Genomic DNA, 16,280 nt, shown 5'->3' with positions numbered 1-16,280 from the left:
TCTTGTGTAGGCGATATCGGAAGTGGTGAGTCTTGCAAGATTAGTTGGATTGCTTTCGAGAGAATATTACATATAAAAAAGAATCGAAGCATGATTTTCCCAATCACAGCGGAAAAGTTTTACATAGTTATACAATATATACACAGATAAACTTTACTATAGAAAAATTTGCTTACTCTTATAAATTGAAACTTTCCAATTCTAAATAGCTAGATTTTTAAAATTATAATGTTGATCTGTTTTTGATTTAGAGTGACTACATTTATTACTATGGATATTATATTATTATTGTAATGTATCGAATACACAAATGATTGGTGTTTATTTCTTTTCCTCTTTGGCAAAAATAGTAAAAGATTTTATTTACTAAATTCTGTTTTTTTTTTAAAATATTATATATATATTAGATGACAGAATTCATTGGTAAGATTTTCACTCGTATTTAGATGTTTCCTATTCTACACTCGTACATAGTACATAATAATTACTAACATTTAGCAAATTATTTTTATTATAATATACTCGTCCGGTCTTATTTTCAGCTATTTCAACCATATTTAGATTCTACAACTCAAAATAACATAATTTTTGCAATTCATTACATATTACATCAAAACTGTCTTATTTTTCATTACTTTTGTTAAGGTAATTTGAAAAGCTATTGATTCAATTCTATATTTCTTGTTTAATTATTTTGTATTGGCACTAAAATATCAAACTATGAATTTGATGTGTTACTTCTGAGGTATAAAAATCTATATTTTTATTATTCACTTAATTTTGTGGTAAGACATTTTAGCAAATGTGAGTAAATGGTCACTTATTGTTATTTTTACTACTGGTTTTGAGATATATCTGTCTCTGTGAGGGTACTTTGGCGCTGTTCACATAATATACCAAATTACTTACAAAATATGCGTCAATGAAGTCGCAGATAGCAAGATTCTCTCAACGACAGTTTGTTTTGCATGGGAATTGATGTTTTATGTGAATAGTACTATGGTTTTGGGGTATAGTGTAAAAACTAATTAATTCTGATTTTCCTATGGTTTGATAAATACTACTTCAGTTCCTGATTTTTTCCATACAAAACTTCAAAGAAATCTTTTCAATCAGTTTAAATTACCGATTTCTTTCACTGCTTTTCTTATACATTTTTTGAATCAAGTGAAGAATGTATAAATATATCTTGAAACCTACGGCTGAGATAAAGTGAGTAAGTGGTTACATATATGCTGACATTACTAGCAATTGTCTCTGAAACGTTTTATTATAAGATTTTTTTTCTATTTATCTACTTCTTCTACTTGGTGTAGGCATTGTGGCCTGTTTTTAAGAGGGATTAGCCTCCTGCGATGATGATTCCCAGCTGTCAATCCATCTCTTTCGTGGTCTGCTATGTGAGGGAGTCTGGATGGTTCCATTCTCCATAAGATAATATCAGGACATACATTCCCAAAGCATATCATGATCAAGTAGGAATTTGAGGTCTGGCATCTCCCCAACTGTACTATGTTAGATAATATCAGGACAAACTACTACTACTACTACTACCATCACGCCGTTTCCCCGCAGGGGTAGGCAGAGAGGATGGAACGCCACACTCTTCTGTCCTGACATACACTCCTAGCCTCCTTCACATCCATACATCTAGTCATACATGCCCTCCGATTACGCAGACTTTTGACACCGCCAGATTTTAGGTTCTGATTGATCTGATCGTGCCAAGTCTTTTTCAGGACAAACATTTGCAAATATCATGATCAAGTAGAAGTTTGAGGTCTGGCTTCTCCTCAACTATACTACGGTTATCCTCAAGATTATATAAGTCAATATAGGGACAAAAAATTACAAATATCATTATTAAGTTGAAATTTAAATATTGTAATATCCGATATATTTCAGAGGCCGTTTTACAAGAAGCCAATCATCTCGGTTAGGTAATAGTCTGTACCATTGTCCTCTTCGTTGTCTTCCTTTGTTCTCTCTATTTATAAAGTTGTTATATTTAACTCTTACCACTCTGTAGGCCAGACATTCTGGCCCGTATGATTCTAGTAGGCAGCTCCGTGGGCCACAATGTCTGGCCCGGCGCAGGTATAACTTTAATCACTGATTTCTCTATCACCCAAGTATATTCTACCAAAAAATATTTCAGATAAATACAGTTAATCTTAATTAACATGGTCATACGAATTGCCAGACAGTGTCCCAAAATTAAGGAACCAAAATATTTATTTTAATGGTAGAAAAACGTCGCATTTTTTTGATCAGAGCAGCTGATCAATTATGAGAAAAAATGGTCAGAGTGGAAAGGGTTAATATTGTATCCAATACTATGTTTGCTGTAACACTGTTTAATGTTGTTAGGCGAGTATGGCGTGCGCGATAAGAGCTGCATACTGGGGTTATAAAGATATCGCCCATAGTAAGTCATTGTAGCGCCGGTATTAGTTGGAATAACAAAACACCTGGGGCCCCCCACTAGCCGTTGGATGTGTAATGCGTACTTGGTAACATATAACCGTATCTTACAGCAGGTAGCGACTGTCCGTAACTTACATTTTATATTGATGTCTATAGATAACACCCTCGTATTATTTGGACCCGCCGACTGTAATACAAACCGAGCAGGAATAGTTGCAATAAACCAAAACGTAGATTTACTAGTTTTAATGGAAATTAGAGAATGTTGTCGTTGCACATTTGCGACGTTTGATTGTTGTTTTTTTCTTTTCTACTCACTCGACGCTGAAATAGCATCGAGTGAGTAGAAAAGAAAAAAACGTTATTTATATGCTGGAGGTCCGGGTTCGATTCCCAGGGGGGGTCAAAATAATTAAAATTGTTTTATTATTCCAGTATTTATTTTAATATCAAATCAATACAATGTCCTCTAATTTCCTTTAACATAACTAAGGATTCCATGTTATATAAACCTGTATACTAACGAGCCCCTGTGTTTTTATAAATATCTTACAAATGTATTTTTTTAGGTAAAATTATAGATTTTATGTAGGTTATAACCAGAACATGAATACCGAGTTTAATACATTATTTAGGTAATTTTCTTAGGTAAAATAAATAGAAGTACCTTGTGTATTAAAAAATAAATAAAATAAAAAGTTTGGTGAGCTTTTTAAACATAAATCCTAGGATTATTTAAGATTTAATCAATTTAGTTTTTTTCTGGATTTTCATATGTAGTCAATTAATTATGTAATTTAATCATGTACTCTGTAAATTTTTACATCTTATCAAATATTTTTAACATAGATAATACTAGAACAGTTCGTATTAATCCTAACTAACATATAATATTTTAGTCACAGTGTTTATATGTAGTACCCGCCACACAACATGTTCCATATGAATCCAGCATATAAAATGTTTACTTCCACGTGTCAAAAAAACAATCCAATATTTTAGATACAATTTTTTTTTTGTGTAATATTTTATTGCTTTTTTGGACTTCATTAGATTACATAGCGGGTAAATACTATAGATAACTCCTAAAAAAAAGTCATTTTGTAAATATTAATTACACCTTTATTTTACATTTCTTTTGTTCACCTTTGTTATAAGGGTCCTTTAGCTAACTATGACCCACATAAAATTATGGAATGAAATTTTAAAAAAATCATTAATTAATTCGGCAGTTGCTCTGTAGTAATATCTCTCCATTTTTAATTTAAGTTTTACTCTGTAAATACCACAATTTTTTAAAATCTAATGTAACATGCGTTTCGATGCAATTATACGATTTTTGAAAATTATTCAAAATGCATTGAAACACATCGCTCACTCCTTTCAAGAACGTCATAAATCAAAAATCGTCAGTTTTCAGTTGTGCATGTTTTCGGAATGCCCAGAAAATGTACTATATCTCGGCAAAAGCGGTATATTTTTAACTTAATATTTACCCGCTATAGGGCAGAAAGTGTTGTTTTTGCATTTTGAAGAAAAGGTATTGTTTAATTATTTTTTTTAATACAATAAATATTTTTTGAATGGAGAAAAAACCTTCAAGTTTTACCTAAAAAGATCTGTTGCATAGTAAAAAGTTCAGTAAGTGGCTTGATATCTAAATTAATGCATTATATTATATTTTCAAACTTAACAAACGTTCTCCTGAAAAATCAAGTTTTTTGATTTATGACGTTCTTGAAAGAAGTAAGCGACATGTCACATTAGATTTTAAGAAATAGTGGTATTTACCAAGTTAAACTAAATTTAACAATGAAGTTTTGAAAGTCTGATTTTTTTTATAAATGTAAAAGACTCATATTAATCTTCATGGTGTTTGGCACACATCCTGTCATACTTAGGATAGTGTCCTTCGCGCATTCGGTACACATTTTGTAACAGCGCTCTGCCCAAAATTCAAACTTCAATTTAAAAAATATATGAAATAATTACAATTGTCACTGTATTATCAACATTTTTTTCTGTTTCATATCTACATACATACTGATGTTTTTATTTTATTTTTATTTTTAAATGAGAGACATCCGAATAAAGCATAGCCTAAATAGCATTCTGAAATTGAAATTAAGTTTATAGGTAGTCGACTTTCCAATACTCATATATTTTTGGAATATGTATTTAGTGTGTTATTATTATAATTTTGATACGTAATTTTTTTTTTCAAACATAAAAGATTAATACATTATAAATTCACTATTATGGGATATACCATTCAAATCTTCCCGTAATCATTTGTTTTCGCTTTATTAATTTTTTTTAATTTCCAATATCCAGCTGTGGAGAATATATAACGTTAGAAATATGTAAACACTTTTGTATTGTTTTGAATATCACATATCATACCCCTGATTTAAGACAATTACAACTCAAAAATTAGAAAATTCAGTCTGAGAAGTGTCTATAGGGTATGGAAGTGACTTTCCCCTAAGCAATTACAGTAATACAGTTGTGTAGCCTACTTTCAAAATCCGCCAGATCGAATTTTATAATTTTTTTTAATACTATACTCTATGGGAATGCCAATTGAGGGTTTTATTGTTTAAAATAACTATATACTTGAAAACAGCGTTGTATTTCAAATCCCGCTATATTCATGGATGTTGCCTTCTGACCCATATCAGCCAATCAGAGAGCGGGGATAGGTCAAAAATTAAGATGACGTCATTATCGGTTTGTATCTTGTGTTTTTTTTTTTAAATACTGAATCATTTTCTTAAAAAAATGGGAAAATTCTCTATTTCACAATATTTTATCTTAAGATAGACAAATTTTTTAAACATAAATGTTACCCGGAAAATTTTCCATTTTTTTGTAAAATCGACTTACATGGGTCTGGCGGATTTTGTAAGTAGGCGACACAGTTATCCTTCATTAGGGTTTTTTTTTGCAGTTTAGCAAATTCGCAATGATGATTTTTATCTGTGTTCCTTAATTTTATGAACAATTGTTTTAAAAATGCGTCTAGAAACGTGACTCATTGGCTGACAGCAGTCTTGATATTTCCAGTTTTGATTTTTTAATTATTTTTTTACTGTTTTTATATATTTCTACTTAACCTGTTAACTGGGTGGGATGCATATATACGTCAAGTAGTATCGGGTATGGGTATGACATATGAATACGTCCTTTAAATATATGTTGCGGCCTGGAATGGGCGGGACCTATATTTTCCAACAAGAAATTTTTTCGGTTCGAATCCACTCTGCCGCAATTTGATACCTATTTCATTAGAAATATTATTAAATGAGCCGCTTAGGCTCACAGAAATAGTATGAAATTGAACTATTTGTGTTAATAATAAAAACATAAATATTTCTCTTTTTTTGAAAAAAAAATGTAATTAGTCATGCATAATTTCGACATGAATTATTTTCTATTTGTTTGTAATTTTTTTATTTTCCTTTGTGATTTGTATATAAATAAACGAAAAAATATGTATTTCAGTCTTTTCATTTATTTTAAGCATAAATAAAATATATGGGCGTGACATACTGACTAGTCCTAACAAAAGAGTTTACACGTGTTGTATGTTGTGTAGTTAAAAAGTAAACCCCCCGGTTAACAGGTTAATTTACTCAAAATCCTGATTTTTACCTTGTCATAGTATTGAAGTAGGCGCGTTATTTTTCAGTGTATTGAAATTACTTTTTTTACAATCTTATTAATCTCTTTGTAATGTTTAGTTCTCAAAATTCCAGAATGATGAGGAGGATCTCTCCGAGCCGAGGGTGTCGGCACCGACGGCGACGGTCGTCTCGGAGACCATCACCAAGGAAGACCAGGTCATGGAGACGTCCCCCGGCTGCTCGCTGGAAGGCCGCCACATCCTCGGGGAGATGTGCCTGGTCTGCCGCCCGATGGGCAGCCTCCTGCAGCAAGAGACGCAGCCTCTGCCTGTCCAGCAGCACGCGTGAACTCGTTAGCCTAATTCCGTATACCAAATTGAACCGCTCATGTTCATTTTACATGTGTTTACACTGATATGTAATATGTTCTATTTTTTTTTATTTTGTTATTATTATTATTTTAAAATATCCCTCTTATCATGGAAGAAATTTTTGTTTTCTTGTTTTTGTTTTAATTCTCTTCCAATTGGAAGTAGAGTGAAACCCCTCATAACGAGCATTATTCGTTCCAGAATCTTACTCGTGAAGCGAAACATTTTTTGTTCAGACTGGCGTGAATGTCTAGAAAAAGGGACTTGCCCTTTCTCTCTTACTCGTCATGCGAAATATCGCTTGTTAAGGGAGCAACTTTTTCCCATTATTTTGGCTCGTATTACTCGCAAATTACTCGCTTTGAGAGGTGCTCGTTATGAGAGGTTCCGCTGTAAATTGAAATCATTGATTGATTTTTTGTAGAAATCCCTAAAGTTGGCTGAATTTGTACAGCATCCAATCTGAGCTTTTTTTTATTGAAGCGAGTAAAGATGTAATAATTTCGCCATAAAACGGATTTTACCAATCTTAAAAATATGTTAATTATTGTGTTACTATTTCTATTTTTGGAATTTGCAAATTACGGATGTTGGTTGGATTACTATATTTTTACTCCCTATTGCCAAACCAGTCCAAATGGATTTGCTTACTTTATCGATTAAGCCAACAATATTTATGAACCTAATAAAAATAAATAATTGACACATTTATTTTGAACTATTTTAATAATAATAATAATAATCATTGATACATGTAGCCCTGTTTTTATGAAAAGTCATCTCTTGGGTGCTTTGTAATTTTATATGCGTATTTTGTCAATACGCAAAATAGTATAACTATGTGGACCATAAAAAAAACATACTTATGTTTGCTTATATGCTTTTGTTTACACGAGGTAGTGGAAAGTAGCCATTTATTGGGTAGGTGGCTAGTATTGAATGGGTTCCTAATATCGGTTAGGTGCCTTAATCGGGTATCCGATTTTATGGTGAGTTAATTTACCTTTAATTGGTTACTAGCAATCATTCCAATTCCATACCCGTTAAAATAATAAGTATTTGATATTATATGTTATTGTATTTTTTTTATTAGAAATTTTTTATTTTTATTAGATTTTTCTTATTAAAATCATAAATTAAATACTTTTGAAAGTAATTGATGTTATCATTTTCCACTGTTTGCTTTAGATCAGTGATTCCTACACTTCGTGACACATGTACATCTTTGGAAGTGAGATTTTATGAGCACCCGCTTACCCAACAATATTTTAATTAGATAAAATGCGCTCTACAATATAGAAAAAGCAAATAATGATGAGTACCTGATAGAAGGACTCTGATTCTGCAATTACAAATTATAGTTTTATGTATAAAACGTACGTTAAATTTATTCCAACATAAAAAAACGAATAAACATAGTCAAAGAAGTCACATTTATAAAGATTTAAAAATAATAACTGTCAATAATAGTTATTTTATTGTGAAGAAAAAACTACCTGTTAAATGGTTCCATTCCCATACTTCAAAAATATATATAAGGTAAAAAGTAAACATATTATGTGGGTTCAAAATCTGTCTTTTATTTATATTTAATTAGTTCTTAATTTCATAAAATCTCGATCAATATTTCTTTACAATATTTCTGATTTTTTTTTGTATTGTGATTGAAAAATAATATTTTCACTTGCCGTTATGTTTCGCATCAGTCCAAAGATATTATCAGCTTGACATTTATGTTTTTTTTTATGTATATATGTAAACGTTTCTAAATTCATGTTTTTTAATAATATAAATAAATACCGGAACATTTAAAAGTACATATATATTTATTTACATGTAAAGTTCTGATTCATATTGAAATGTGGCAAGTGTTAGTTTACAGTATTTTAGATTAATTAGAATTACTAAAATTAATACGGAGACTTGAATTCCTCCGCAAAAATGTCCAATAAAATAGTCAATTTATTGATTACTGTCATAATTATTACGTAAATTTCTTTGGTCCATTACATTTTGTGTTTTTGTAAATTTTAAACAATTCTGAGATCTACTCAAGGTACAGAATGTTTGTTTAAGATGGACTGATCCTTCATAGATAAAAGTAATGTAGACTTTGAACTGCAAGTTTGAAGAAAGCAGCTAAAAAAATATTAATTTTTTGTTTCGCCATTTGTATTGAAGAGCTTTATTAGAAAAATTGTAATATGCGTCATCGTATATGTAATTCTTATGAAAATTATCTTTTCGTGTTCAAATTGTTATTCTAAAGTGATGATTAGTAACTATTCAACGGGATGATGTCATATTTTATTGAAGGAAAAGGTACTTTTAATGTTGCGTGAGTATTGAAAAAAAGGTTTAAATTTGTTTCACTGTTTCAGTGAGTTGGGAAAGTTTTGTCTATTGGTCTCCAGATATGGACTGATATTTGGGATGATTAACTGTATGTAATGTAGGCTAGTTCAATATTATTCATTTGATTTGTCAACGCCACTACTCGGTTTTATTTCAAATCGAATGAAAATTATAAATTGTGTATTGTACGATAATGTTCTCTTAATGTACGGGTATTCCTCACTTGGCAAACGAGTTTTTTTTTCCTACGCCTAGGTCCTCAAGCGAATTGTTCGATAAATGATGAGCTTAATAGTTTTCGTTTATTCTTAATAAGAATCAACAAACTTTATTAGACGATATAAATTATATATACCCTCCCAGAGTTTTCTATGCAGCTTAATACGATCTAACGCTTCTTTCGTATGCCGGAAGTTGGATTGTATTGTCCTTGTGCGAAATATCACAAATATATATCGGATATATATGACTGCTATTTTGGATTTTTACAGTTATGCTTTTTTATTGTTGAACGTGCTCGTAAGTTAGGAGTACCCGAGTGAGTGAGGAGTACCTGTATTAAAAATGATGTTGATCACAGCAAACTTTATTGGTGTGATAATTGAGTTACAATAAATCGTTGTGTTTAGTGCTTACAATATGAAAAAAGTAGAGATGGTTCATATTTATGTCCGTTTGGCCAGTGTATATAAGAACATATAACAAATATCTTAATGTTTCTGTTTAATTTTTTGTTATTAAATAGATTTTTATCGAACAAAATTGACGCTGTATATCTTTCTCTCATAACCCTATCTTTTATAACATAATACCATTATTTTTCCACTGTCATTTGATATTTAGTATACTTTTCCGATTGATAACTAGTATACTTCATTATAGAACTAGACATTGCATTATTTACAAAAATATTCTTTTAATCTTCAGTATTTATGGAAAATGATGAACCATCTCTATGATTATGTAATTGTTCATATATTTTTTTCCTAGTTTAATTCTTGTGCCTGTTTTTTCATGTTTTGATTTGAAATGATTCAACTCTATTGGAACATTACCGAATGTAATTTTTTTTTACTCTCCCAAATTCTTGATGTGTATTGTTTATGGTGAAAAGCCAAGCATTTATTTTTTATTATATTTTAACCTTATTTTAACTCACTATAGAAATCATTAGTAATAATTCTGATGGATAATATTAATTTGTGTTTAAATTCAATATATTATTCCTTATTATAACAAATATTCTGTCATTATTTCATCAAAGAGCGGTAAGTTATTGTTCTTTGGTTTTCATCTGCGGTTACGTTAAACTGCTTATAGTAACTGATGAAAAAACGATGAAAAACCCCAGATAATCTATGGATTATCAATTAAAATATCAAATGCCATCGAATTTGTCAATGAAATATTTATCGTGATAATGTATATTTTCAATATTTTATAAATTTACAGTTTGATCTGAGATAAATATAAAATATATGATTTTCGCTAGTTCATAGATACATACATACTTTCGATTACATACGCATTTCACTATACATCGCGGGCTTTCAATTATAACTTAATTATCTCTCATGTTATATATTGCGACTCCTTGTGGCATGATGTATTGCTATGAAGTGATTGAGCTATGTGTTAGTGCCAGGGTCAGGGTATGTGTGTAATGAATATAAAAAAAGACTTGATATTTTAAAATTCTGATGTTAGATTTGTCTCGTCAGCCAGTATTTCTGAAGACATTTTTTTATTGTATTGAAATAAAAGTTAAAGAAAATGTGTTGGTTTTATTTTTATTTTCCAATTTCCATCATTTTTGTTTTTAGCATAGGTTTGTTTGTTGAGGCTACTACAAATATTTTTTGATATCCAAATATCCCATGCATAAACTTTGGAAAACGTTAAACTTAACATGTTCCCCCATTTTACATTTTATATTTGATATAATAGATAAGAAGAACATTATGGGAAAGGAACGTGGAAGACTTTGTGTATTTACAGTCATGATGACCTGTCTTTGGCTGATTAAGTTATCACTTTGTGTATGACATTTACCATTCTACTCATGAATTAACTTCTATGCTATTCAACTTCCGAAACATCTTTACATTCATGCAGTGGATACATTTTCATATGTGAGTAAACTTTTTTGCCTTCTGTGGAATGTTTTGTGAATTAATTTATAAGAGTTAATATTAGAAAATCAGAAACTTATTCCTTAGTATGGTGGGATTTTTAATTGAATTAAACCATCTAATTAAGGAGAAGCCTATTATTAATTTTTTTATTATGCACCAGGTATTATTATTATTTACAAATATTTTGAGTCGAAATATTTTTATACAAATCTTCTAACCATTATCCGTACCCGATAGTGCATAAGGCACTGCATCATATAAATACAGTGTTATCTTGATTGTTAACACATGAAGGAAAGGTGATCAGCGCTCCGCTTCAGGTATCAGTCCAGGGTAATACTGAATAAATATTAGAGAAAAAATCACTTATATTAATTTGACCCCCCCCCTTGGGAATCGAACCCGGGACCTCCTGTACGGCAGCCGAGCGTGCTGACCATTACACTACGGAGGCGAATTTGTACAAATACGGGATTTAAACCTGCCAGGATTTAATATTGCTATTAATGAAGACGAAGAACTTTATGGGAAGGTATCTAATCATTAAAAAAAATACTATCTTCATGACCATTTTTTTTTAAATTACCTAATGTCCAAGTGACTGAAATCTAGCTACGGTTGTTGCAACACCACAACACACAGGCTTCAACATTTAAAGTATAGCCTATGACTACTCGTGAGTGGATTTATTCTTTATGTTTGAAGTTACAATAATTTCATGTAATTCATGAGTGAAAATTATAGGCAAAAACACTCATCTTCATTACCATAGTTTTTATGGTAAACGTCTTGAAATGCCTTTTATGGCTGTGCAACCCTTACTGACCCGAGCCAGATGGGGCAAATTTGACCAGGCAACCTGACGCTGCATGCAAAGGAAAGTAAACCTTGTACCAAATATTATTATTGTTCCTCTGAGAATATGCAATGTATCATATAAAAGGGCTGTACAAACTGGATACGATCCCGGGACAATTGAAATAACTGAATGGATTAGAAGGCCGCAGAAACAAATACTTTAACTTTTTAAAGAAAAAAAATACAGGGTTGTCATTTTTATATTTTTTATTTTATCGAGAAAACTTGTTTCCATATGAATAAATATTTCGTTAAATTATTAGGGTGGTGACTGACTGGAGCATTTCGTCGTAACGTAACATCGCTCGCGGCGAGCATCAGCGAGCATCTGAAACTATGGATGGAGCGCTCGGCTCGCTGTACTGACTATACGAATGCTCGCATCGTAACGTGTTACGTTACGACGAAATGGCTCCGGTCACCCACCCTTAGAGATTCATTAAAAACAAAGATTGAGTGTGAAAAAAAAACTTAAAAGAATTTTTTTGGTAGATCAAAAACACTTCGCGGGTTTGGACAGCCCTGTCATATAATATCACAGCGAAGCGCTCTTGGGGCAGTGTTTTACAAAAACGCCTAAATTTATTAGTATCATTAGAATTATCCCTAAGAATATAAAATTTAGTATGTGTGCTCAAAGATTTGAATATAAGTACTCATAATATTTGCATTTTATACTTTTCCCTAAATCTTCAAATAAGATTTGAAACTCACCAAGATTGAGAGTTTTACAGCTCGAATAACTTAATAAACAAGCCCCTCTGAAATAATAATAATTGCATATTTTTACGATGTCATAACAGGTGAAAGTACTAACTAAACTTTTAATTGTGATACATAAGTCATTCCTGCTTTATTGCTTCTGGTCCACTCAGTTTGCCACTAAAAAATAAAGTCTTTCATTCACATTTCATTATTTATTTCTTTCTTGTGTACAGGGTGTTTCATCGGTCGCGAATCAACAAAAGTAGGGTGATAGAAGACTCCAATGACTACAGGAATAACCTTTAGAGGACTCTAATGAATAACCCATATATGTTAAGCGATATTTAAAGGTTTGGGAGTTACGTCGTTTAAGTAATTTTTAAGGTAAACTTGCGATTTTTTCAATTTCGTAAATGGTAGGATCCATTAAACTAAAAATGTTTTTTTTTTTAATATTCCACATTTCGCTCACTTCTTTCAAGAACGTCAAAAAAAAAAAGATTTTTCAGGAGAGCGTTTTTAAAGTTTAAAAATATTATACAATGTATTAAAAATAAATTTCAAGCCACTTATTGAACTTTTTACTGTTCAACAGATCTTTTTAGGTAAAACCTGAAGGTTTTTTCTCCATTTGAAAAATATTTAGTACATTTAAAAAAATAATGAAACAATACCTTTTCTTTGAAATGCAAAAACAACACTTTCTGCCCTGTAGTGGGTAAATATTAAGTTAAAAATTTGCTACTTTTCCTGGGATATAGTACATTTTCTGGGCATTCAAGAAACATGCACAACTGAAAAATTACTATTTTTGATTTATGACGTTCTTGAAAGGAGTGAGCGATTTGTAAAAATTATCTAGAACCAAATCTCTTCTAAGAATTTCAGAAATGAGGAGATTGAGGTGCATAACCGGAAACACGTTAAGGGACCAAATAAAGAACATGGAAATTCGGAAATGTGTAGTACGGAGGATATAGTCGGATGGGGAAGACAGTGAAGACGATTTTGGATGACTCTACCCATGTCAATAGAATGCAAGAAAATATAGACTGGCCCAAATTGCTCTTCAAAGAACCTAAATGGAAAAAGAGCGCCTGGAAGACCTCCAAAGCGATGCGATGGCGTGACAGCTGTCAGAGAAGTTCCTGTTTGGCCCACACTAGATTATCCCTCCTGTTCCCAACACAGATTCAAATAAAAACATTTAATTAGCTAGAAGAAACAAAAATCCACTAAATGTTCTTTAAACCTTGTACATAATAAGCAAGGTAAAAAATAAATGCAATTCCTATCTAAAAAAAAAAGCTGGCAGTCCCGTCACAGACACGACAGATCCGAGGATCCACAAGGAAGAAGAAGACATTTAAATCAATTAAAATATTTCAATTTTAATATAAGACCTTTCACAAATACTTATGTGTAATTTGTAATATAAGAATGTTCGATTTTTCTAAAAGTTCAGAAAACTAACTAAATTTAGTAATGTTAGCATATGGCAGTGACGTGTAGTATTGTTTGCAAGCTAGTGTAGTGATTGTCCTGACGAAGAGGTGACACGTAGACTAAAATGTCGTAGTAGTTATAAACATTTTTGTAAAAAAAAGACTAACCAAAAAGTATAAAAACATTAAAATTATTTATAATATTTTTATTCATCATTGTTTTTATAGATTATAAACTAAACTACTCTTATTTTTTATTTCATTTCTATCGTTCTAACAGTTGAGAATCACAGTTTATAACCTGAGCCAACAAACGTCGTTTTTAAAATCAAAATTTAAACTGTTTTAGTTCAACTGCATTGATCGAAAAAAACATAATTTCGTAAAAATAATTCCTATTATTTTAATTAATTATTTCGGCAATATTCGTGATGTTTTCTAGACATTTTATGAAATAATGGCTTTCTCCGTGATTGAAATAGGCGCATTGATACATGAAAGGTTATTTAAGTCAATAAAATCAAACAATTACCTACGAATTATGTCTTGAAATCGTAAAACATGTGGCATTTTATTACATATCACAAATTACAGGTATCTGTGAAAAGTCTTATGTTAAAATATTAGAAAAATATTTAGTGATCGCAGAAGTTTAGATATTTTCCTTTCTATATTCACACTACATGATACATAGGGTATTGTAATGAATTGAATCAGTGCCGTACGCGGTTTGGAGATGTTTTAAATAAATTTAAAAAATGTATTTAAAAAAAAAGATAACATGACATAAATTTTGAACATTAATAGAAGAGAAAATTACTCGTGCAAAAATTTTATACGTAGTTTGGAGCTTTTTAAAATAAACCATAAAAATACATACACCGTTTAAGTTTATTTTTTCGTTTATCTTCAATCCAAACCTTGAGTCCAGCTTGCAAGCCTCTAAGGTCCATATGTCATATTTGTTATTCTTCTTCTTCTCCGTCTTATTCCTCATTACCGAGGGTTGTGACCCTTGTGGAAGCAATGACTCTTCTCCAGTCATCCCTTGACTGCGCTGCACGTAGCGCTCCAACCACTGAGGTGCCTGCTGCTGCTTTAATTTGATCGGTCCATCGTGTGGGGATCTTCCTCTCCCTCTCTTTCCCTCCAGGCTACCGATCACAACCAGTCGTTCCAGGCTATCCTCGTTGCCACGCGCAACGTGTCCAAAGAACTGGAGAATCCGTCGGGTACAGACATTGCCCAGAGTTAAACTGAATATTGAGAAAATTCCCTTCTTATAGGATTTTATAGTACCTACATATGGTATATATTTGAAAGACGATAAATATCGGCCAAACGTGAATATGAATAAATCAACATTCAGGCAGCGATACTCGCACATATCGATACTCCAACAGCGGTCATTTGTTACATGTAATATGGGTATACCCGATAGTTAATAGTATTAATCATCGTAACGGCTCACGATAATTTCCCTCAACCTTCGACCTCAGAACTTCTTCTAACACAACACCAGGCTGGCACAAATCGCCGTACACCACAAACGTCCGATGGTGCCAATTTTGGTGGCTGTATTTAGTGCCGGAATCAATTACTGGATTACAGAGGTAGTCTTTTTTCCGTCGATAAGTTTGATGTATGGCACGACCGAGCCGAGCTCTCCGTCCGTAATCATTGTAATCGACCTCACTTCGAGAACTCCGGAGCTGTTTTATGAATGAATAATTATCATTGTCCGCCTTGGACGGTGCGAACTGATCTGTGTTCTCTCGCCGCGCTGGGAGACTCCTCAGCTGGACACGACGATCCATACTAAATTGGCGATGCTAGAATCCCGTGCTTAACCCTCGAATGCTGGACTTTACGTACCTACTCTGCGAGATCACTATATATATATATATATATATATATATATATATATATATATATATATACATCAGTAAGCAGAGTTGGATTGAAAGCATCCTCCCATGCCATATACGATTTAGGGTACAGATAGACAAAAAAATTACGCTAGACTACAAAAAAAAGAATGCCACTAGACCCTAGAATGCTGCTAGACCCCAGGATGTCTAGTCGCAGCCTTTATTCTAATTAATTGCAAATAAACATAAACATGTTTTTTTTCTACATTTATTGACTCGGCAGTCACATTATAAAAATATTTTTTCAATTCCAATTTTTGTTTTACTTGGTAAATACCACAATTTCTTAAAATCTATTGTGACACGTGTATCGATGCATTATGCATCGTTTTCAAACTATTATTACCAAATACAGTATATTCATTACCGAACACTGTATTTTTAAACACGGTATTTGAAAATGATGCAGAATGCGTCAATACGCGTG

At 31.7% G+C, this 16,280-nt stretch overlaps 1 protein-coding gene across 8 annotated transcripts in view; it reads left to right on the top strand.

Annotated features, from left to right (window-relative positions):
• LOC148310338 (uncharacterized) overlaps positions 1-10,547 on the top strand; it is a 32,782-nt gene extending 22,235 nt beyond the window's left edge. For 7 of the 8 annotated variants that reach the window (XM_088258568.1, XM_088258575.1, XM_088258566.1 and 4 more), the window contains exon 15: positions 6,171-10,547. In XM_088258568.1, the coding sequence (XP_088114694.1) occupies positions 6,171-6,401 (231 nt within the window). In that variant the 3' untranslated portion in view covers positions 6,402-10,547. The remainder of the gene's footprint in view (positions 1-6,170) is intronic. The other variant, XM_088258574.1, reaches the window with a different exon arrangement.
• Positions 10,548-16,280: the final 5,733 nt, after the last annotated feature.

The sequence above is a fragment of the Brachycentrus maculatus genome, unplaced genomic scaffold (genome assembly GCF_059751285.1).
Source record: "Brachycentrus maculatus isolate JH-2025_06_01 unplaced genomic scaffold, ASM5975128v1 h1tg000099l, whole genome shotgun sequence".
NCBI classification, from domain to species: Eukaryota; Metazoa; Arthropoda; class Insecta; order Trichoptera; family Brachycentridae; genus Brachycentrus; species Brachycentrus maculatus.
Note: the sequence above shows the minus strand (reverse complement) of the source record. Positions and strands in the feature narration are given on the sequence as shown.